The sequence below is a fragment of the Sycon ciliatum genome, chromosome 10, assembly GCF_964019385.1.
Source record: "Sycon ciliatum chromosome 10, ocSycCili1.1, whole genome shotgun sequence".
In the NCBI taxonomy this organism is placed as follows: domain Eukaryota; kingdom Metazoa; phylum Porifera; class Calcarea; order Leucosolenida; family Sycettidae; genus Sycon; species Sycon ciliatum.
Window position 1 is genome coordinate 13,260,779 of NC_088652.1, and position 25,020 is coordinate 13,285,798.

The window sequence follows — 25,020 nt, forward strand, 5'->3', positions numbered from 1 at the left end:
GGACGAAACAGTTCTGTCCGCAGATTGAGTATATATATATATAATTATATACAGGGGGAAGTGGTCCCGTCCACCGCAAAGAGGGCTCAACAGCGCTGGGGTGCACTGGAGCTAGTACACAATGGAAGCGGTCCTCACCAAGAAAACACAATCCGTTGCTACTCCGAGTTTCTTGAGTTTTTCAATCGTCAGGCAACTTTTCTAACAGTTAGAAAAGTTGCCTGACGATTGAAAAACTCAAGAAACTCGGAGTAGCAACGGATTGTGTTTTCTTGGTGAGGACCGCTTCCATTGTATATAATTATATATATATATAGAGAGAGAGACAGAGAGAGAGAGAGAGAGAGAGAGAGAGAGAGAGAGAGAGAGAGAGAGAGAGAGAGAGAGAGAGAGAGAGAGAGAGAGAGAGAGAGAGAGAGAGAGAGAGAGAGAGACTCATTTAGACAATCTGTATACTATAAAGTTTAAAAGGAAAGCCGTGCGACCACATCATCTTGGGACGTACGGACTAGCAAGCAGAAAAGTTTGCAGGAGTTCAAAAAACATTTCTAGAATTAAAAAAAGCCCGAGAGAAAGTGGGACACTTCATTTAGACAATAATGTATACTATAACATTATAAAAGAAAGCAGTGGGACTATATCGTCTTTTGAACTACGGATTAGCTTAATTGAGAAAAAATAGAGAGTGAGAGCGAGAGAGATACAGATCAGGCTGTCGATTTCAGCTACTGCCTGACCAGCATGCCGGAGATTTTGCGGAACAGCGGTGAGCCCACGTTGCTTTCCTGTGCCCATACGTTCTTGGCACCGGGTTCCAAGGTGGTAGTGTCCTCCACAAAGTCACTAGAGCTCACACACACACTGGGACGACCGATGTCCGACTCCACAGTGGAAGTTGTGCGTGTCTCTGCCAAGGATACCGGTTGTATGTCGATGGTGTAGTTGACGAGCGAGTACGGGTTTTCGGAATCAATGTCTTCAGCCTCCTCTGACTGCTGCGAGTTCTTCTTGAGGGTTGACCGATACAGGTTAGCTTCGCCTGGGCCTGGTGCGTGTGTCTTCTTGGCAATACTCGTTTGGGCCATGCGCTTGATCGACTTCTTCATGGAGCGACCCATTTTGCTCGGCCTTGCGAAAACAGTGCGTGCGTAAGCGTCCTCTTGCTCGTCGCTATTGAACGTGGTGGGCTCCACACTGGTGTTGACGTTGGCCGATGGCGTATCTGAGCGGAGAGAGTCGTAGGCAGACGCGTGCATTCCGAGCCCACGGTCGTAGTTGCTGCCGCCGTCGACGACGGTATCTTCGTCTGGCATGCCGTCCGCGGCGGGACCGATGCAGACGGGTGCTTCGTCGTCGTCGTCGACCCATTCGTCAGTGATAGTCGAGCACACGCTGACCGGCTGGTGTTGTGACGGGTAGGACAGTTTGCTCTGCAGCGTGGATACGTTGTCCCAGCCGGTTTTGCCCGGCGCCATCTCCTCGGCATGGCTCTGAAGCGATTCACGTCTGTCGTCAACGCCGCCATTCAACGCCATCACTTGAGAGATGTTCGCGGCCATGTCTTCGTAATGAGGATCTCCACCGCCGCCAAGGCCTTCTTGTGCTGATTTGCCGCCGTCTTCTGCATCACCATCGGTGTTGGAAGCAGATCGCTGAGGGACAGAGTAGTGAGGAGTGGTCCCCTTTCCAGTACTGTTCAGTTTAAAGTGCAAGCTATCACCGTCGTCTCCGCCCAGGCCGCCGGTGCACTGAGCGCCGTCGGCCGTTTCCATGGTTGCCGAGCGTTGTCCTGCCGACCCGGCCAGCCTCTCATACGGCTCGTCGTGGATGAGGGAACTGTGATTCCCGGCGGACGAGTCCGTCTCCAGGATTGCAATGTGCGACCGCGAGAGCGCCGCGCTCTTCAGCCTCTGATACGCCTGGTGTTCACTGAACGAACTGTGATCGTCGGCCGAAGCATAGTCCGACTGCATGGAAACCCTGGTTAAGCCCAGATCATCGGCGGTCAGGTTTTTCGGACCGTAATCTTCCCATTTGTAAGACCTGTCCCGTATCTTCACACTAAACGTGTCTACGGATGCCACTGAGAAGCTCTGCGGAGGAACGCTCTGCTTGGCCTTGCCACCGAGGCGCGGCTTCCATGTGGCATACGTGTGAGCGTTGCCATTGCTTATCCCACCACTAGCGCAGAAATGCAGAGAACGGGGACAGACAGACACACATGGACACACCCACATTCGCACATCCGCACGCACAAACACACACACACACACACACATTGTGAGGAGGCGTCCAGTGAAGCAAATTTTACAAACTCCACACGTGGCCAAAACGTGAAGTTCAGCTTCAACAGAATGTACGTCCAGGGGATACAAACATACCGTATATTCTCTATTATAAGCACAGGTCTCCATTACTAGCACAGTCTCTAATACTAGCACACTGTGAGCACCTTTCGAAACATTATAAGCACAGTCTCCATTATTAGCACGGTCTTGGTGGAAATTAATGCTGCATGCATGATATCTAGCATGTATTTCTTCTTGCTCTGTATGAATGTATTGGTTGAAAAATATAAGCACGGTCTCCAATATAAGCGCGGTCTCCAATATAAGCACGGGGTAGAGGGGTGTTGAAAAATATATAAGCACGGCGCTTATAATAGAGAATATACGGTATCAACTATCAATATACATTGGTGGATTGCATCAAAAGACAAAAGTAATAGCTGAGAAGGGACACGCGACATCCTTTATAAGGCAATACTGGCAAGGGGAAATCCCCAGTGTACTGCTCATCTATGATTGTGTAGGGCGTTGAACAGTGAATTACTGATCTATGGTGGTGTAGGGTGTTTAACAGTGCATTGCTGATCTATGGTTGTGTAGGGTGTTGAACAGTGCATTGCTGATCTATGTTTGGGTGGGGTGTTGAACAGTGCATTGCTGATCTATGATTGTTTTGGGTGTTGAACAGTGCATTGCAGATCTATGGTTGTGTGGGGTGTTGAACAGTACATTGCTGATCTATGATTGTTTTGGGTGTTGAACAGTGCATTGCTGATCTATGGTTGTGTGGGGTGTTGAACAGTACATTGCTGATCTATGATTGTTTTGGGTGTTGAACAGTACATTGCTGATCTATGGTTGTGTAGGGTGTTGAACAGTGCATTACTGATCTATGGTTGTTTTGGGTGTTGAACAGTGCATTGCTGATCTATGGTTGTGTAGGGTGTTGAACAGTGCATAGCTGATCTATGATTGTGTAGGGTGTTGAACAGTGCATTGCTGATCTATGATTGTTTTGGGTGTTGAACAGTGCATTGCAGATCTATGGTTGTGTAGGGTGTTGAACAGTGCATAGCTGATCTATGATTGTGTAGGGTGTTGAACAGTGCATTGCTGATCTATGATTGTTTTGGGTGTTGAACAGTGCATTGCTGATCTATGGTTGTGTAGGGTGTTGAACAGTGCATTGCTGATCTATGATTGTTTTGGGTGTTGAACAGTGCATTGCTGATCTATGGTTGTGTAGGGTGTTGAACAGTGCATTGCTGATCTATGATTGTTTTGGGTGTTGAACAGTGCATTGCTGATCTATGGTTGTGTAGGGTGTTGAACAGTGCATTGCTGATCTATGGTTGTGTGGGGTGTTAAACAGTACATTGCTGATCTATGGTTGTGTAGGGTGTTGAACAGTGCATAGCTGATCTATGATTGTTTTGGGTGTTGAACGGTGCATTGCTGATCTATGGTTGTGTAGGGTGTTGAACAGTGCATAGCTGATCTATGGCTGTGTAGGGTGTTGAACAGTACATTGCTGATCTATGATTGTGTAGGGTGTTGAACAGTACATTGCTGATCTATGATTGTTTTGGGTGTTGAACAGTGCATTGCTGATCTATGGTTGTGTGGGGTGTTGAACAGTACATTGCTGATCTATGATTGTTTTGGGTGTTGAACAGTACATTGCTGATCTATGGTTGTGTAGGGTGTTGAACAGTGCATTGCTGATCTATGGTTGTGTAGGGTGTTGAACAGTGCATTGCTGATCTATGATTGTTTTGGGTGTTGAACAGTGCATTGCTGATCTATGGTTGTGTGGGGTGTTGAACAGTGCATAGCTGATCTATGATTGTGTAGGGTGTTGAACAGTGCATTGCTGATCTACGATTGTTTTGGGTGTTGAACAGTGCATTGCTGATCTATGGTTGTGTAGGGTGTTGAACAGTGCATTACTGATCTATGATTGTTTTGGGTGTTGAACAGTGCATTGCTGATCTATGGTTGTGTAGGGTGTTGAACAGTGCATTGCTGATCTATGGTTGTGTGGGGTGTTAAACAGTACATTGCTGATCTATGGTTGTGTAGGGTGTTGAACAGTGCATAGCTGATCTATGATTGTTTTGGGTGTTGAACAGTGCATTGCTGATCTATGGTTGTGTAGGGTGTTGAACAGTGCATAGCTGATCTATGGCTGTGTAGGGTGTTGAACAGTACATTGCTGATCTATGATTGTGTAGGGTGTTGAACAGTACATTGTCGATCTATGATTGTTTTGGGTGTTGAACAGTGCATTGCTGATCTATGGTTGTGTGGGGTGTTGAACAGTACATTGCTGATCTATGATTGTTTTGGGTGTTGAACAGTACATTGCTGATCTATGGTTGTGTAGGGTGTTGAACAGTGAATTGCTGATCTATGGTTGTGTAGGGTGTTGAACAGTGCATTGCTGATCTATAATTGTTTTGGGTGTTGAACAGTGCATTGCTGATCTATGGTTGTGTAGGGTGTTGAACAGTGCATTGCTGATCTATGGTTGTGTGGGGTGTTAAACAGTACATTGCTGATCTATGGTTGTGTAGGGTGTTGAACAGTGCATAGCTGATCTATGATTGTTTTGGGTGTTGAACGGTGCATTGCTGATCTATGGTTGTGTAGGGTGTTGAACAGTGCGTAGCTGATCTATGGCTGTGTAGGGTGTTGAACAGTACATTGCTGATCTATGATTGTGTAGGGTGTTGAACAGTACATTGCTGATCTATGATTGTTTTGGGTGTTGAACAGTGCATTGCTGATCTATGGTTGTGTGGGGTGTTGAACAGTACATTGCTGATCTATGATTGTTTTGGGTGTTGAACAGTACATTGCTGATCTATGGTTGTGTAGGGTGTTGAACAGTGCATTGCTGATCTATGGTTGTGTAGGGTGTTGAACAGTGCATTGCTGATCTATGATTGTTTTGGGTGTTGAACAGTGCATTGCTGATCTATGGTTGTGTGGGGTGTTGAACAGTGCATAGCTGATCTATGATTGTGTAGGGTGTTGAACAGTGCATTGCTGATCTACGATTGTTTTGGGTGTTGAACAGTGCATTGCTGATCTATGGTTGTGTAGGGTGTTGAACAGTGCATTACTGATCTATGATTGTTTTGGGTGTTGAACAGTGCATTGCTGATCTATGGTTGTGTAGGGTGTTGAACAGTGCATTGCTGATCTATGTTTGGGTGGGGTGTTGAACAGTGCATTGCTGATCTATGATTGTTTTGGGTGTTGAACAGTGCATTGCAGATCTATGGTTGTGTGGGGTGTTGAACAGTACATTGCCGATCTATGATTGTTTTGGGTGTTGAACAGTGCATTGCTGATCTATGGTTGTGTGGGGTGTTGAACAGTACATTGCTGATCTATGATTGTTTTGGGTGTTGAACAGTACATTGCTGATCTATGGTTGTGTAGGGTGTTGAACAGTGCATTACTGATCTATGGTTGTTTTGGGTGTTGAACAGTGCATTGCTGATCTATGGTTGTGTAGGGTGTTGAACAGTGCATAGCTGATCTATGATTGTGTAGGGTGTTGAACAGTGCATTGCTGATCTATGATTGTTCTGGGTGTTGAACAGTGCATTGCTGATCTATGGTTGTGTAGGGTGTTGAACAGTGCATAGCTGATCTATGATTGTGTAGGGTGTTGAACAGTGCATTGCTGATCTATGATTGTTTTGGGTGTTGAACAGTGCATTGCTGATCTATGGTTGTGTAGGGTGTTGAACAGTGCATTGCTGATCTATGATTGTTTTGGGTGTTGAACAGTGCATTGCTGATCTATGGTTGTGTAGGGTGTTGAACAGTGCATTGCTGATCTATGGTTGTGTGGGGTGTTAAACAGTACATTGCTGATCTATGGTTGTGTAGGGTGTTGAACAGTGCATAGCTGATCTATGATTGTTTTGGGTGTTGAACAGTGCATTGCTGATCTATGGTTGTGTAGGGTGTTGAACAGTGCATAGCTGATCTATGGCTGTGTAGGGTGTTGAACAGTACATTGCTGATCTATGATTGTGTAGGGTGTTGAACAGTACATTGCTGATCTATGATTGTTTTGGGTGTTGAACAGTGCATTGCTGATCTATGGTTGTGTGGGGTGTTGAACAGTACATTGCTGATCTATGATTGTTTTGGGTGTTGAACAGTACATTGCTGATCTATGGTTGTGTAGGGTGTTGAACAGTGCATTGCTGATCTATGGTTGTGTAGGGTGTTGAACAGTGCATAGCTGATCTATGATTGTTTTGGGTGTTGAACGGTGCATTGCTGATCTATGGTTGTGTAGGGTGTTGAACAGTGCATAGCTGATCTATGGCTGTGTAGGGTGTTGAACAGTACATTGCTGATCTATGATTGTGTAGGGTGTTGAACAGTACATTGCTGATCTATGATTGTTTTGGGTGTTGAACAGTGCATTGCTGATCTATGGTTGTGTGGGGTGTTGAACAGTACATTGCTGATCTATGATTGTTTTGGGTGTTGAACAGTACATTGCTGATCTATGGTTGTGTAGGGTGTTGAACAGTGCATTGCTGATCTATGGTTGTGTAGGGTGTTGAACAGTGCATTGCTGATCTATGATTGTTTTGGGTGTTGAACAGTGCATTGCTGATCTATGGTTGTGTGGGGTGTTGAACAGTGCATAGCTGATCTATGATTGTGTAGGGTGTTGAACAGTGCATTGCTGATCTACGATTGTTTTGGGTGTTGAACAGTGCATTGCTGATCTATGGTTGTGTAGGGTGTTGAACAGTGCATTACTGATCTATGATTGTTTTGGGTGTTGAACAGTGCATTGCTGATCTATGGTTGTGTAGGGTGTTGAACAGTACATTGCTGATCTATGATTGTTTTGGGTGTTGAACAGTGCATAGCTGATCTATGGTTGTGTAGGGTGTTGAACAGTGCATTGCTGATCTATGATTGTTTTGGGTGTTGAACAGTGCATTGCTGATCTATGGTTGTGTGGGGTGTTGAACAGTGCATAGCTGATCTATGATTGTGTAGGGTGTTGAACAGTGCATTGCTGATCTACGATTGTTTTGGGTGTTGAACAGTGCATTGCTGATCTATGGTTGTGTAGGGTGTTGAACAGTGCATTACTGATCTATGATTGTTTTGGGTGTTGAACAGTGCATTGCTGATCTATGGTTGTGTAGGGTGTTGAACAGTACATTGCTGATCTATGATTGTTTTGGGTGTTGAACAGTGCATAGCTGATCTATGGTTGTGTAGGGTGTTGAACAGTACATTGCTGATCTATGATTGTGTAGGGTGTTGAACAGTGCATTACTGATCTATGATTGTGTAGGGTGTTGAACAGTGCATTGCTGATCTATGATTGTTTTGGGTGTTGAACAGTGCATTGCTGATCTATGGTTGTGTAGGGTGTTGAACAGTGCATAGCTGATCTATGATTGTGTAGGGTGTTGAACAGTGCATTGCTGATCTATGATTGTTTTGGGTGTTGAACAGTGCATTGCTGATCTATGGTTGTGTAGGGTGTTGAACAGTGCATTGCTGATCTATGATTGTTTTGGGTGTTGAACAGTGCATTGCTGATCTATGGTTGTGTAGGGTGTTGAACAGTGCATTGCTGATCTATGGTTGTGTGGGGTGTTAAACAGTACATTGCTGATCTATGGTTGTGTAGGGTGTTGAACAGTGCATAGCTGATCTATGATAGTTTTGGGTGTTGAACAGTGCATTGCTGATCTATGGTTGTGTAGGGTGTTGAACAGTGCATTGCTGATCTATAATTGTTTTGGGTGTTGAACAGTGCATTGCTGATCTATGGTTGTGTAGGGTGTTGAACAGTGCATTGCTGATCTATGATTGTTTTGGGTGTTGAACAGTGCATAGCTGATCTATGGCTGTGTAGGTTGTTGAACGGTGCATTGCTGATCTATGGTTGTGTGGGGTGTTGAACAGTACATTGCTGATCTATGGTTGTGTAGGGTGTTGAACAGTGCATAGCTGATCTATGATTGTGTAGGGTGTTGAACAGTGCATTGCTGATCTATGGTTGTGTGGGGTGTTGAACAGTGCATTGCTGATCTATGATTGTTTTGGGTGTTGAACAGTGCATTGCTGATCTATGGTTGTGTAGGGTGTTGAACAGTACATTGCTGATCTATGATTGTTTTGGGTGTTGAACAGTGCATTGCTGATCTATGGTTGTGTAGGGTGTTGAACAGTACATTGCTGATCTATGGTTGTGTAGGGTGTTGAACAGTACATTGCTGATCTATGATTGTGTGGGGGTGTTGAACAGTACATTGCTGATCTATGATTGTGTGGGGGTGTTGAACAGTACATTGCTGATCTATGGTTGTGTAGGGTGTTAAACAGTACATTGTTGATCATTATTCTATGTTGTGTTGATGTTGAACACTCAGGCCCAACATCAACCAACCTGGTACATGTACTTGGATGTGCAATCAAAATATTTAATGCCACATTCAAACACATGAGCAGAGTGCTGGACGTGTTCAATCATATTTGCCAATGCACAGACAGTGGACTCAATACAGACACCATGGAGAATTCTAGGCGACATACTGAGTGTGTTCTGTGCACACAGGGTGCACACAGGGTGCGGAGCCCACGCTGCTTTGGCAGTGGCGGAGGCTCGCTTGCCGACGTAACCGTCGGAGATTATCATTAACAATGGACTGACTAATTATTCACTTGTCCTGTCTTTATAAATAACATGTTATTGCATATGTTCTTGGTTTAGTTTTTGGCCTTTTTTGTGCTTTGGAGTTAATAACATTTTCCTCACTGGGTAAAAAAAAAACTTGAAAAAAAAAACAAAACAGGGTGCACTACAACTTTAACACTATACAGAACCCATGCGTACCAGTCCAGAGTTTTATCTTGCCTGCGGCAACGGCTGCAACTGAACGATTGGGTCCTGTAATACTGTAAGACATGTTATTATAACGAGTCGCAAATTTAACGATTGTCCAAAATTCATAGGTTAACGAGAAGATATGTTAACGATCTTGCAGTATTCTGCCATATCCGCACACAGCATATATGAAGCAGTACGGCCTCAACGGATCTTATTATAACGAAGAAATGTCATCCGTTAAAACGTTAGATTTGCTTCCTCGTTATATATACATGTCTTACAGTAACCATGACTGTTCACTTCACCGTTCTGCTCAAAAATCCCAAATAGTCTCTCTTGGCTTGTCCTAAAGAAATGTTACTGTGACTGTACAGTGTGTGGGGCTCTCACCTTTTTTGCTTCCAGATTACGCTGGTGGCTTTAATGAGTTGATGACGACGTGCGGGAAGCACGAACATGACAACAACAGCAATCAGGATTAGAATGCCGAAAACCACACCGATGACCCACAGGTAGCTTCCACCGCTCTTGATCGGGCCTGTGGGGCAAACACAACCCGCATCCCAATGGTCAGAGAGACATGTTTAAAATTATTGTATGTAAGGGTGCCATGAGGAGAATCGAACATGCGCATACATGCCCATCATTGACCTTGATAAGAGCCACTAGTGTCAGAAAGAGGCTCTGCAAAGCTCACAGGTGTGAGTTTCAGGTCAGGTCAGAGGGAATGCCCTGGCAGGTACAAAGGGTGATGCTAAGCCGCGGAACGTCGACACCCCGTTGCTTTCTGACGGGTGGCGACACAGTTATGATGACGTACCCCCCCCCCCCCCACCACCACCACACACACGCGCACACCGGCCTACTGACACACACACACACCGGCCTACTAACACCCCCCCCCCACACACACACACACATACACACACACATACACACACATATACACACACGCACACACACACGCACACACACACACACACACACACATACACACACATAGCACACACACATACACACGCAGCACACACATGACAGCCAGAATACACCATGGCCCGTAGACTGTGCAGCTGAGGTCTACGGGGTCACAGACGGCAGTTGAACATACTCCGACAATCATTATTGACACTAGGAGTGTGACTAACTGAGCAAAGCATAACACTTGCTCGCTTGCTAGATACGCCAACAGCAGGAGTAGCAAGTACATCATTGCACTAACGACTGACCACAATTATGTCACATGCATGCACAGATCAGGTGATGCACTTGTAAATCTGAGCACAAACGCTTCAAACACGTACGCAGTCGCGGCAGACCTACCATTGCCATTAGCAACCTCTTGTGGCGCGCTGGTGGCTGAATCGTCTAATGCAAAGGTCACGTCGCCAGCTAACGCGGGTGTGTTTGGAGTAGCTGCTGGATCTGTGGACAAGGCATGGACAGGCAAGGGAGTAAGCGTCCACAATGGAAACAATCTTCATGCAGGTAGTGGTTTAAGATGGCAACGAACAATTTTTTAATTTTGTTTTACTATGTTCACGTAACCAGCTCGAAAAGAATAAGGAAAGACAATGGTACGGAGACTAGGACAAACTCACAAGAAATGAGCAGGCGCTGTGCCGAGACGCAGCAGTGCTGGGGGGCATTGATGACTCTGCCGACCTGAGGTCTCGGCGTCACGGCCAAAAACACATTGTAAATGTATAGCTCGAAAACCTGCAATTTGTTTGCCGCTAGATTCTGTTGAAGGTCTTGTCCGATAGAAATTGTTTTGATTTCTCTGCGCTGGCAGTTTTTCCAGCATGTAGTTATACGCGGTGCTGGGTACATATACCTGCGGCCGCCGGGAAAGTTTCCACGATGGACATAATTGTTGTTGTTGTTGTTGAACTCTTTATTTTCACGATGGCACCATCGCCAATAAGAGATAAATTTATGAGAAGGTGAGATTGTGGGTTAAACAGTTGGAAAGTGATTTACATCACTTTGAACTTTACAAGTATGGGAGAGGGTGAGCGCTGCAGGAGCAGATTGAGTTAATCAGCAGTGATTACCTCAATCTGCTCCTGCAGCGCTCACCCTCTCCCGTTGTTGTTGTTGTTGTTGTTGTTGTTGTTGTTGTTGTTGTTGTTGTTGTTGTTGTTGTTGTTTGAATTCTTTATTCTCACGATGGCACCATCGCCAGTAAGAGATAAATTTATGAGAAGGTGAGATTGTGGGTTAAACAGTTGGAAAGTGATTTACATCACTTGGAACTTTACAAGTATGGGAGAGGGTGAGCGCTGCAGGAGCAGATTGAGTTAATCAGCAGTGATTACCTCAATCTGCTCCTGCAGCGCTCACCCTCTCCCGTTGTTGTTGTTGTTGTTGTTGTTGTTGTTGTTGTTGTTGTTGTTGTTGTTGTTGTTGTTGTTGTTGTTGTTGTTGTTGTTGTTGTTGTTGTTGTTGTTGTTGTTTGAATTCTTTATTCTCACGATGGCAGCATCACCAATAAGAGATAAATTTATGAGAAGGTGAGATTGTGGGTTAAACAGTTGGAAAGTGATTTACATCACTTTGAACTTTACATATGGGAGAGGGTGAGCGCTGCAGGAGCAGATTGAGTTAATCAGCAGTGGTTAACTCAATCTGCTCCTGCAGCGCTCACCCTCTCCCGTTGTTGTTGTTGTTGTTGACTTTTATTTTACTTCACCAATTGCACAGGCATGATTGCCTTCTCACTATCCCATGGGTCCGGTTCTCACAGAAAGATGAAGGAAATTATATGAGGAAATGTACAGAGATAAAGACATGCAAGCGGTATAATTATTATTATAGAAATGTTTGTTATATGTGTATGCTGACATAATTCTGGTTGCCATGGCTGCTTCGAAACAATGGCAGATCCTGCGGTGCTTAAAAGCTTTCGAAGTACTTCGACTAATCGATGACCACTTTACAAAACACCCTGCAGCAGAGAAGGTCCTTCAGGGAAGAATGAGGAACATCGGCTGACACTATCTGAGAACATCACGGTCCGGCAACCCTAGTGACACAGTGAAACTTGTCTAAGACGACCGCTCAAGGGACCTTCAAAACAGGGTCACTGTCACCAGCTGGTCTCCTTATCCAGGGTCGTTTGATTGGAAATGGCATCCCTTGGTGCTGGTTTCAGCGGTCTTCTGGGGCAGGTGGTCGCCTTATCCTGGTGGTCGCCTTGACAGGTTTTACCAAGAGTACATAACCCCCCCAGAGTGTGCAACGCCGATCCAGCTCTGCACAGGGTTTTGGTCGAGCGGAATCGGATCTTCTGATGTCATGCGTACACTCCACACCACCGCAAGCCCGGTCTCGAGGCAGGGCGCCGTTGTTTTTGATCCGAGTGTACCCGCGACTCCCCGGGTTCCCCTCCGATGTGTACGGTATTATGACGCAAAGATCCGATTACGCTCGACCAAGACCCTATGCAGAGCTGGATCAGGCGTTGCACACTCTGGGGGTTATGTACTCTTGCCACTACTGTACTAATACTGGTCCTGGCAGTCAGTATGGTCTACCTGTGGAGCAGTGCTGTGGCGGCCCACTTGCTGGCCTGCACACAGCTCCAGCAGCACGAGTGCTGTCCCCGTGAATCCCTGAGCAATTGCTCCGTGGACGACGTATCCCCGAGCTGCCGAGCAGCACTGTGTGTGCATCTTTACGGAACAATCCTCATATGGAAGTTCGAGGTGTGATCATTCCGCCGGATCCAGATCAAGATACAAAAGATTCATCCTATTCGCGATGATCCATAACGAATCCAGATCAAGATCCAAAGGATTCATCGTACATGTATTTATGATGATCAAGTAGTCGAATCCAGATCCAGATCAATAGGATTCATCTTGTTCGTGATGATCCATTAGACGAATCCAGATCAGGATCCATAGGATTCATCCCACTTATGATGATCAATAATTAGTGATCAATCAACTAATTCAGGCTTGTGTTCAAAACAGGCTTTATCTGAAATGGGCTGGTTTAACTACCGTAATTTCATAAATTTTCGGTGTACTTCGAAGTACTTCTATTTTCGGTACGTTCGGTGCATCTGCTTCATATCGAAAATTTCCATACACCAAACAAACACTAACACACATAATCCAATAGGGAACAGCTTCCCTGTACCGAAAATTTCTGTTCACCTAACCTGGCCTTTTGCCCTCATACCGAAAATATTGAGCATCGAAAATTTCTGAAATTAGAGTGTTCATTCATGGTCCACATGGACAGGAGTTGGACAACACCATTTAGGCCATGATAAAAATAAAGTTGATTCTCAGGTCATGATCCTGTGAAAATCGGTGCGAGCAAGCGATGTTTTATTTTATTTCCCACAATTTTTTTTATTTCCAAAGATAGGGTCACACATTATGTACATGGTCACATGTTCATTATAATTCAGGCCAGGGAGTAGTGTTTCACTACTCCATATTTGTACATCATGCATGGCCGGCCGGCCAATGCGCGCATATGCATGCATAGAATTTTAAAAAAATCGTCGGTGCGCCGCCGAAAATCGGTGCGCGCGTACTTGAGAATCAAAGATAATTTTTACCATGGCCTTACATCAGGTGAGTACGCCAAACATTGCTTTTGGATCGCCATTTTCATTTTGCTATGTCCACCAAGTCATGGAAAGGCTGTGAACAAAAGTGACTTGATAAAATCCGAGGGGTCCAGTCAATCTGTTCAAAATCTGGATCCAGATCCCAGACAATCGCAGCCCCAATCTTGGTACTACGTGTAGTAAATCTGTGTACTTCCTCCGTATACAAAACTTTGTGACTTTTTTCAACAGTGTTGTTGAGCAAGAACCCTTTCAACTAACCGCGCCAAAGGCCGTCATCGGCAACCAACATTCATGTCGGGGTAGGTTTGGTTGGTTCCGAACAGATTCTCCACAGAAGCCATGCTTGTGAGGACGTTGCTGACAGGAAGTCACGAGTCAAGTAAAAACAAAACTAACTCCTTGCTCGAAACTGACACAGTGACGCAGTAGTGCTCGCGGCTGGAACGTGGAGTCACGCGGCACTCGCTGCTCTGAAGCTGGCCAGGCTCTGTACTTAGTAAGCAGCACAGCGGCGCGCGGCCTCATACATAGCATGAGAACATGAAGCTGTTCCGCTCGCACGGCAAGTTGAAACATTTCAGTCGCCGTGCAACCAGGCAGACTCCGAATCGGAATGCTGACGACCTGGCTTTCTTCGCCTCTCTCCAGTCAGCAGTTTTCTTCGCCGCCAAGGGGAATTCCAGGGACCTCCTCGAAGCTCTTGTAGAATGCTGAGAGAAGTATCCTGCCGAGAAAATGCGAAGTGTGTGGATGTGCTAGTACGACTCGTTTCACGGCATAATGGAGGTCACGGGTGGGAACGCCTGAATATAGTCGACACCAAGGCGTACGCAGCTCTGGAGATGAAGAGACGTAGTAAGTCGGATCATCACTGCAGCTGGCAAGAAGCTAAACGAAATGCAAGCGGAAGAAGCGACTGTTGGCGATCCGGAGTCAGCGTCATCAGATGACAATGACACGAGCGAATAAGACTGAATAAGCTCAATCTCATTCGTCTGAGTTGCTTTTTTTCTTTGTATGATATAGCTTGTAAATAGGTTAGACAATGCCACGAGTGTTATTCCAAGTTAAACTTAACAATTCCAGAGCTGTGCGCAGACTGAAAAGGTCACGAAGTTTTTGTATACGGAGGAAGTAAGAAGAACACAAGACACATGCACATGTAGGAAGCCGACGCTGACTTACCATTGCCGTTTGCAGACCGCTGTGGTTTGCTAGTAGCTAAAAGATTTGAGGAAAAGCCCACGCCACCAGCTAAGGAATCATTTGTATTACCTGTTGCTGAGATAGTCTGGGTGTTGGTCGGTAAGGTGGTCGGTGTGGTGGGCGGTGTGGTGGTCGGTATGGTTGTTGGTGTGGTTGTTGGTGTGGTGGTTGGTGTGGTGGTTGGTGTGGTGGTTGGTGTGGTAGTTGGTGTGGTAGTTGGTGTAGTTGTCGGTGTGGTGGTCGGTGTGGTGGTCGGTGTGGTGGTTGGTGTGGTAGTTGGTGTGGTAGTTGGTGTAGTTGTTGGTGTGGTGGTTGGTGTGGTGGTTGGTGTGGTAGTTGGTGTGGTAGTTGGTGTAGTTGTTGGTGTGGTGGTTGGTGTGGTGGTCGGTGTGGTAGTTGGTGTGGTAGTTGGTGTGGTTGTTGTTGTAGTGGTTGGTGTGGTGGTTGGTGTGGTGGTCGGTGTGGTAGTTGGTGTGGTTGTTGGTGTGGTAGTTGGTGTGGTGGTTGGTGTGGTGGTTGGTGTGGTGGTCGGTGTGGTGGTTGGTGTGGTAGTTGGTGTGGTGGTTGGTGTGGTGGTTGGTGTGGTGGTTGGTGTGGTGATTGGTGTGGTGGTTGGTGTGGTGGTTGGTGTGGTTGTGGGTGTGGTGGTCGGTGTGGTAGTTGGTGTGGTGGTTGGTGTGGTGGTTGGTGTGGTGGTTGGTGTGGTTGTTGGTGTGGTGGTCGGTGTGGTTGTTGGTGTGGTAGTTGGTGTGGTGGTTGGTGTGGTGGTCGGTGTGGTGGTTGGTGTGGTGGTTGGTGTGGTGGTCGGTGTGGTGGTTGGTGTGGTAGTTGGTGTGGTGGTTGGTGTGGTGGTTGGTGTGGTAGTTGGCGTGGTGGTTGGTGTGGTGGTTGGTGTGGTGGTCGGTGTGGTAGTCGGTGTGGTTGTTGGTGTGGTTGTTGGTGTGGTGGTTGGTGTGGTGGTCGGTGTGGTGGTTGGTGTTGTGGTCGGTGTGGTGGTTGGGGTGGTGGTTGGGGTGGTGGTTGGTGTGGTGGTTGGTGTGGTTGTTGGTGTGGTGGTCGGTGTGGTGGTTGGTGTGGTGGTCGGTGTGGTGGTCGGTGTGGTGGTTGGTGTGGTGGTCGGTGTGGTTGTTGGTGTGGTTGCTGGTGTGGTGGTTGGTGTGGTGGTTGGTGTGGTAGTTGGTGTGGTGGTTGGTGTGGTGGTCGGTGTGGTGGTTGGTGTGGTGGTTGGTGTGGTGGTTGGTGTGGTGGTTGGTGTGGTGGTCGGTGTGGTGGTCGGTGTGGTGGTTGGTGTGGTTGTTGGTGTGGTGGTTGGGGTGGTGGTTGGTGTGGTGGTTGGTGTGGTTGTTGGTGTGGTGGTCGGTGTGGTGGTTGGTGTGGTTGTTGGTGTGGTGGTTGGTGTGGTAGTTGGTGTGGTGGTCGGTGTGGTGGTTGGTGTGGTTGTTGGGGTGGTGATCGGTGTGGTGGTTGGTGTGGTTGTTGGTGTGGTGGTTGGTGTGGTTGTTGGTATGGTGGTTGGTGTGGTGGTCGGTGTGGTGGTCGGTGTGGTGGTTGGTGTGGTGGTCGGTGTGGTTGTTGGTGTGGTTGTTGGTGTGGTGGTTGGTGTGGTGGTCGGTGTGGTGGTTGGTGTGGTGGTCGGTGTGGTGGTCGGTGTGGTGGTTGGGGTGGTGGTTGGGGTGGTGGTTGGTGTGGTGGTTGGGGTGGTTGTTGGTATGGTGGTTGGTGTGGTGGTCGGTGTGGTGGTCGGTGTGGTGGTCGGTGTGGTGGTTGATGTGGTAGTTGGTGTGGTGGTTGGTGTGGTGGTCGGTGTGGTAGTTGGTGTGGTTGTTGGTGTGGTTGTTGGTGTGGTAGTCGGTTTGGTGGTTGGTGTAATGGTGGTGGGTGAAGAAGTTACTGAAGCTGTGCTCGAGGGGTGCTCTGCAATGCATGGACAATAAAGAAAGAAAATATCCGCAATAATTATACAGTGCAGGAATTCCCGCAGAGCGCGGTAGATCAGGTTGACTGTTCACTGTACAATGTACAGTTGAACATCGATTATCGGCACATCGACTATCCGACCATTCGATTATCCGTAACAGTTTTTTTGGGCGCACGTGCCGTAGAGTACGCACTGTGCATGTAGTGAGCCATTCCAAAAATACGAAAATTTTGAAAAATAAAAAGTAAAAAGGTCGTGCGGCTAGTAATAACCACTGAAAGTGTGTGAGTGACAGTTTTTTCTTATCCGGAACATTTGCCTTATCTGAACACCGCCTGACAGTTGTCTGCCCAGAGGTGGTCGGATAATCGATGTTCAACTGTAGCATATACAACAGTAACAACACCATATTGGGTTCACTGCTGATTTAATCATGGAACGTGCACTCAAGGCGTTTTCATACAAAACTCCTTTTCGGACAAAGATCTAGCTAGTCATTAGCTCTGTCCAGAAAGACGCGGGTGGAAAAGCGACTGCTTTCTCTCCTTGCTTCCTCGGAGACAAGCATAACTGTTTTTTAGGAGGAGTGAAACATACATGAGCCGTCGACTGACTAAATGTACCTTACGACCTGATTTCAACTTTCATCAAAATATGACGTCAACGTTACTCAAAGAAACGAGACTGCGATCCGTGAAGGCGATGAAAGACGAAGTCGATCTTGAATTTTTAGTTTTCTACATATTCCCTGCGCAATGCCCGCTACTTTTTGTAGTTTGAGCACTCTGGCGCTAGAGCGACGAGCTATCTTAATGTCTGTGGTGCCTCCTTTGCACCATGGCTGGTAGCTCGGCCTATTTAGCTCGTAGCTGTACTGATGAGGCCTTTATGGCCGAAACAGCTTGCTGTCTACAGCATTGGGTATTCCCTGCTAGATATTGTTATAAAAATGGAAAATATCGATTGGTCAGCCCATTTTTATATCGTCATAGGGGTAATATCGTTATAGCAATATTGTTATAGAGGTAAGGCATTGCATACACAAGTCAATGGAGTGCAGAAAATATCGTTGTAAGGGTAATGTAATTGTCGTTATAGAGGTTATCGTTATAAGGGTAGGTCGACTGTAGCATTGGGTTTGTCGGTGTGCCGCATGAGGACGCGCCTCTCCTGGATGAGCACGACGAGTCGTTCTACTGCGGTGCCCCGGGTACGACGACAGCCAGCGCGATGATGGAGACGACGACCCGTACACACCGGCGGCGGAGAAGCGCCAGCTCCGTCCGTCTGACAACGCGAAGACAAGAGCTACAATGACTTGGAGCAGGAAGGGCTAATCGCCACAGAGATCGTGGACTGGATGTCAATCAGTTGTAGCTGCCCTGGTGACAATCAGTTGCTGCGCTTTACAAGGACCCCTTGAAAATCGTGTCATGTCACTCCGCCAGCTGAAGCGTAGCTCTCGCCAAAGTCACAACCCGCTCTTCAAAAAGTACGTACTTCATGAGCTGGCTGTCTCATCGACCGCGGGATTCGTGAACCCCCGCAACAAATATGATACTGCATACATATACATAACCGAATTTGACAATTAGAGTGCATTCTACAATGTGGAGAATTCAAGGGACTTGTATGGCTAATATTGATGTGAAAGTTTGTCACATGGAAGTCTACATACTAAAGTACATCTTACAAATAAAAAGGGAATTTCAAAAATTTCACTCCTAAAGCTGTGTTCACAACTGGCGCGTGTACGCATGAAACCACGCGTTTGTGCGTATTTTTTGCTGGCTTTTGGGGCGCCATGCGTACGGAACGCGCCGAAATAGAAATTCCGACATGTTGGAATTTTCAGCGCGTATCAGGCGCGTACCAGCGTATATGGCAGTCACTTGACTGGCGGGGTCAAAGAATTAGTACTCGAAGGTGTCGCACTCGCTAAATACGACTCAGATTGCTCTTTTTTTGTGAAGCCTGAGCGCGCGTTTGGCCACGCATGAACCGCAAGCGTACCGCGTCCACGTGCCAGTTGTGAACACAGCTTAAGGTCCATTCACTGAGATCATAGCTCACGTGTCAGAATTTCCCTGTCAACACATTTCCTTACGCAAGAGCCCACCAAATCCAGTGAATGTAAGAACAAACGTGTGGTTTCAGGCGTACATGGGCCAGTTATTAACACCGCTTTTACGCCCTGTAAACTAGCAACGATAAGACAGTCGGAGAAGAAGGAAGAAAAGAGTAACAGCGTCCATCAATTTCCGTTTTATTTTATTTTTTACTATGTTCACATACCCAACTCATAAATAATAATGAAAGACAATGTTACTGAGGCAAGGACAAACGTGACAACTACTGAGCAGGGGCTGCAATGAGACGCAGCAGTGATGGCGGGGCATTGATGGCTCTTACCAGAGAAGCAGTTCAATGCATAGCTGTCTATGTTCGTCACGTTGGTACCATTACAGTGACACGTGTGCAGACCCGTCTGTTTGTATTCTCGGCACAGAGCGCCCTTGGCCGTACAGATGGTCTCGTTCCACTTGCAGTAGTCAGCAGCTGAGTAAGTAAAGAACAGAACAATGCACGGGGTGATACAACCGGTCACGTTAAATGCTGCCATCCTACAGAGCCTACCATAGACGGCAGGGATACTTGAACAGTTTAACCCCAAGCGTGTGCAGGGTAATGCAGATTATCACACGAAAGATCACACGCGGGATAACATGCAGGATTGGGAATTCAGGATCAAATACACTTTGACACGCAAGATAAGACTCAGGGTAAGACATAATTATCATGACATCAGGTGACAGTTACTGCTGTTATCGCCAATCAGGGACCTTTCTCAGCGTGCAATAATGCTCCATTACAGCCCACCCAGGCGGTCGGATATTACACGATGTGCCACACTCTTTTGATGTATTGACTTTGAAAGTGCTTTTTCAAACGAAAACCTGGACAACACCATCTCCCTTTATGCTACGATTGACTCCCTGGACCACACACGCACGCACGCACGCACGCACGCACACACACACACACACACACGTACACACACAAACCCACATACACACACATGTACACACACGTACACACACGTACACACACATACACACACACACATACACACACGTACACACACATACACACACGTACACACACATACACACATACACACACACATACACACACATACACACACGTACACACACATACACACACACGTACACACACGTACACACATACACACACACACGTACACACATACACACACACACCTAAATTTTCAAAAAATGCATAGCGCGGGAATGTGACGTGTTTGCGATCGTAACCTAGGCAATGACGGCAAACACATAAGTTCCGTACTCCGGAACCTCTCTATTCAACCAAAAGAACATTAATTAGACTCACATTCGTACAAAAGAACATTAAACTGAAATTCATACAAAAGAACATTAAACTCACATTCATACAAAAGAACATTAAACTCACATTCATACAAAAGAACATTAAACTCACATTCATACAAAAGAACATTAAACTCACATTCATACAAAAGAACATTAAACTCACATTCATACAAAAGAACATTAAACTCACATTCATACAAAAGAACATTAAACTCACATTCATACAAAAGAACATGAAACTCACATTCATACAAAGGCTGCTGCAGTACAATCTCATCTACCACTGGTTGAAAGTGGTATAGCACCAAGCTGAAAGCTGGGTAGACGGTGGTCTGGTTATAGTTGACAATGCCAGCCTCACAGTCCAGCAAACAGACGGGGGAACCAACAGGTACGTTACACACTCCACTGGAATACACGTTTTTCAAAGCCAGGCTGTCCAAATGATTAAGTCGAATCTCCAAGTAACCGTCGCTGTCCAAAACACCCAAAGATTCGGCCTGGAACCTATAGCTATACTTGTAGCGGCTGGAGTCACTCAGAGTACATGAAGAATTAGCTAGGGAAATCTCCTGTAGAACTTTGGATGAGTTCCTGCCTGGGTTTCTTATTTTAGAGCCCCATAGTGTCAAATTAAGGATAACCGCGTCTGTTTTGCTGATGAGCCGTATATTTCCAGATCCCCAATCTGAGAACACAAAGAGACAAATGCACATACAAAATACACACATACACAAATACACACACACATTCAAACACACATACACACACACACACACAGATACACACTTGTACTTGTTGCTCACTGCCAAAACTGGTCGTGTGGGTCTCCCCGGGAGACGGGAGAGAGACTCAAAAGGAATCTTAGAAAGATGACACAATTGGCTATTGAACCGTCCAACGGCCGACACCCCCTGAAATCCCTAAACCTCTGGGTGGACTTGAAAATGATCCCACTTGTGGGCTCATCACACCCCAGTAAGTGGGTGAGGACAAGGTGCAGAAAAAGGATTGACGGCATCAGGGTGTCCGTCCTGGGATCCAACTGCAGTTACCCCTGCCCCCAGTGAAGGTAATACTTGCTACTAGTGTGGGTGGCTAAATCAGAGGGGATCTGATATAAGCGTCACTAGCACCATTGATTACACAAGAGTTAATCTAGCCAGAAGCAGTCCATGGTTAACAGGTATGTATACTTCAAATAGAAAGTATATGAACCCTGTAACCAACAAAGGTGGCAGATACAACAATACATCTTCAAGCAGCCGAGCCTGTTGGCAACAGACCCCACACAATCAGACATACGTGTACCCACCAACCGAACTAGCTGGCACACACGCACACACACACACGCACACACACACCATGCACACACACATGCACACACACACACACACACACCTCAGACCTCAGACATGCCCATCGTGGAAGCGATGATAGCGAACAGCTATGTTAGACATAGCAACTTGTGCTGGGATTACTTCATTCAACAGCTTGCAAGGCTGATGAATTGACCGCAGCTAATTTAAGCCTAGTATCCATCACACAGCTGATTGAAGTGGTTTTTTCTCTGGCCAGTGAATCCCTATATTTTCATTTTTCATTTTTTCCATATTTTTCATTCATTTTTCTTTTTCGACACACACACACACACACACACACACACACACACACACTTGTACTTGTTGCTCACTGCCAAAACTGGTCATGTGGGTCTCCCCGGGAGAGGGGAGAGAGACTCGACAGGAATCTTGGAAAGATGACTCAATTGGCTATTGAACCACCCAAAGGCCGACACCCCCTGAAATCCCCAAAACTCTGGGTGGACTTGAAAATGATCCCACTTATGGGCTCACCACACCTCAGTAAGTGGGTGAGAACAAGGCGCAGAAAAAGGATTCACGGCATCAGGGTATCCGTCCAGGGATCCAACTGCAGTTACCCTTGCCCCAAGTGAAGGCAATACTTGCTACTAGTGTGGGTGGCTAAATCAGAGTGGATCTGATATAAGCTTCACTAAGCACCGTTGATTACACAAGAGTTAATCTAGCCAGAAGCAGTCCATGGTTAACAGGTATGTATACTTCAAATAGAAAGTATATGAACCCTGCAACCAACAAAGGTGGCAGGTACAACATTACACCTTCAAGCAGCCGAGCCTGTTGGCAACAGACCCAACACAATCAGGCATAAGTGTACCCACCAACCGCACTAGCTGGCACACACACACACACACACACACACACACACACACACACACACACACACACACACGCACACATGCCCATATTGAGACGGTTTTACGTCGGCCCTAGACTACGGCTGCAATGAGTAACCGGACACAAAAATTAGCTACAGTACTCCCCGCCAGTGCTGAGGTCGGGAGAAGTAAAGCACAATAAACAAGAAAAGGAGACAAGGGAAGTGCGGCATGTACAGGGCAGAAACACGACAAATAGTATTCGATTATATATACGAGAGAGAGAGAGAGAGAGAGAGAGAGAGAGAGAGAGAGAGAGAGAGAGAGAGAGAGAGAGAGAGAGAGAGAGAGAGAGAGAGAGAGAGAGAGAGAGAGAGAGAGAGAGGGAGAGAGAGAGAGAGAGAGAGAGAGAGAAATAGAGAGAGAGAGGGAGAGAGAGGGGGGGGGGGGAGAGAGAGAGAGAGAGAGAGAGAGAGAGAGAGAGAGAGAGAGAGAGAGAGAGAGAGAGAGAGAGAGAGAGAGAGAGAGGGAGAGATAGATAGATAGATAGATAGAGAGAGAGAGAGAGAGAGAGAGAGAGAGAGAGAGAGAGAGAGAGAGAGAGAGAGAGAGAGAGGGAGAGAGAGAGGAGGAGGAGAGAAGAGATTGGAGAGCACTGCATGTGCGAGACGATTGTTTTATGACGTGGCAACAGGGGCCAAAACAAAAATGTGAGACCTGGAGACCCCATAAAAGGGTATAGTATTCAGAGTCGCACACTATTCGGCGCTTATGTACTCTTCGTAGAACCAATGAAGACAGGATGAAGGTACAAAACAAACTTACAATTCAAAGGTTGTGCTTTAGCTAGCCGAACTGGAGGCAAACACGTAAGAACATGCGCAAAGAGAGGCACAAACGCGCGTGCACACACACACACACACAAACACAATCAAAAATGACACACACACACACGCAAATTCACGCAAACACACAAACACGTATTCTCAGTCATTACCTGATAAAGTGAACAAATAAACTAGGGCTGAGTCGGGTAGCATTTTCTTCGGGTTTCGGGTCCGGGTAGTTTTCCACGGGTAGCACGGGTACCCGATCGGGTAATGTTTCCATCGTAAGACCACAATGCACACCGACCCCTTCCCTTACACACTGCGTGAGTTATGTGTACACGTGCACTGTAGACCTCTCTCTCTCTCTCTCTCTCTCTCTCTCTCTCTCTCTCTCTCTCCTCTCTCTCCTCTCTCTCTCTCCCTCTCTCTCTCTCTCTCTCTCTCTCTCTCTCTCTCTCTCTCTCTCTCTCTCTCTCTCTCTCTCTCTCTCTCTCTCTCTCTCTCTCTCTCTCTCTCTCTCTCTCTCTCTCTCTCTCTCTCTCTCTCTCTCTCTCTCTCTCTCTCTCTCTCTCTTTCTTTCTACATGATGTCATCTGCGACTTCGGGTTTTCCCCGAGGTCCTCACGGGTAGCACGGGTACCCGACTACCCGTGCACACCACTAAAATAAACATGCACACAAGCACAGGACAGAACAGGGTATTCCCAACTTTGCGACGATTAGCAAATACTGAAAAGTGTTTCCAAAATCCATAAAGGCATTGTACTTACCTTGATATGTGAGCCCGGAATCAGAGACATTGCCAAGGGAATCTGAAGCAACACAAAGATCAAATCACTCGATCCTTTGAGCTACACACAATATGCTCAAGCAGGCTAAGGAGATTCCCCGGACAGGCTTCCTCAACCATAACAGCAGCACCAGCAAACAAACAGCAACAGAACAGCAACAGAACGGCAACAGAACGGCAACAGAACGGCAACAGAACAGCAACAGAACAGCAACAGAACAGCAACAGAACAGCAACAGAACGGCAACATAGACTGCTTACCAAGAGGGGTCGATGAGTCCTGCAGCCAAAGAGGTTTAATATCAAATGCCTGCGTTTGGTCTGGTGCAAATAAGTCGATGGTGCCCTGGAAAAACCCTGTGGTGCAGTTCATAGAGCAAGTTGTGTTGCGCGAGCAGTTGGCAAGGTGCTTTATGATGGCCTCAGACTCCTGCAGGGTGAACTTGACACTACGCACGCTGACTTGAGGTTGGAATTTTGTCAGTCGCAGGAGCACATGAGCGTCATTGATTATAGCACAGTGGGAGAAGTCGAAACTGTAGCCGGGGAAATCCACGTAAAAGTCTGGACGGATGACGTTGGCCATGACAATCTGGTTATAGCGTAGTAACTGGATAGTATGAACTGGATCTAGACAAATGAAAAAGGGAAAATGGTAACAGCAGTCTGCAGTGAATTCGCAATGCCTGGGTAGGCAGAATTTGTGAATATCGGCCAGGTTTCCGGCCTTTTGTTGTACCTGTTGATTTTATTTTAATTCGCAGTGACCAACCGAGCAGAGGTGCTCAATAACAAGGAAGCAATTTCGCTTTTTCCCATGGTCTAGAATGCTCCTAGGAAGGGAGTTGTAGCTATGTGTGGAATACACACACTGATAGATTGACATCTT

The 25,020-nt window shown here is 46.5% G+C and overlaps 1 protein-coding gene across 1 annotated transcript; it reads right to left on the reverse strand.

The window, feature by feature from the left end:
* Nucleotides 1-503: 503 nt before the first annotated feature.
* On the reverse strand, nucleotides 504-24,717 carry LOC135826662 (uncharacterized). Its single transcript, XM_065339263.1, has 9 exons — nucleotides 24,393-24,717; nucleotides 24,112-24,153; nucleotides 23,337-23,366; nucleotides 20,556-20,999; nucleotides 19,311-19,457; nucleotides 14,960-16,498; nucleotides 10,504-10,605; nucleotides 9,574-9,721; nucleotides 504-2,181 (listed from the first exon to the last, which is right to left on the reverse strand). Exons 1-9 carry the CDS (start codon nucleotides 24,715-24,717, stop codon nucleotides 726-728), a joined length of 4,233 nt encoding a protein of 1,410 aa, XP_065195335.1. The 3' UTR covers nucleotides 504-725.
* Between the last annotated feature and the right edge of the window lie 303 nt (nucleotides 24,718-25,020).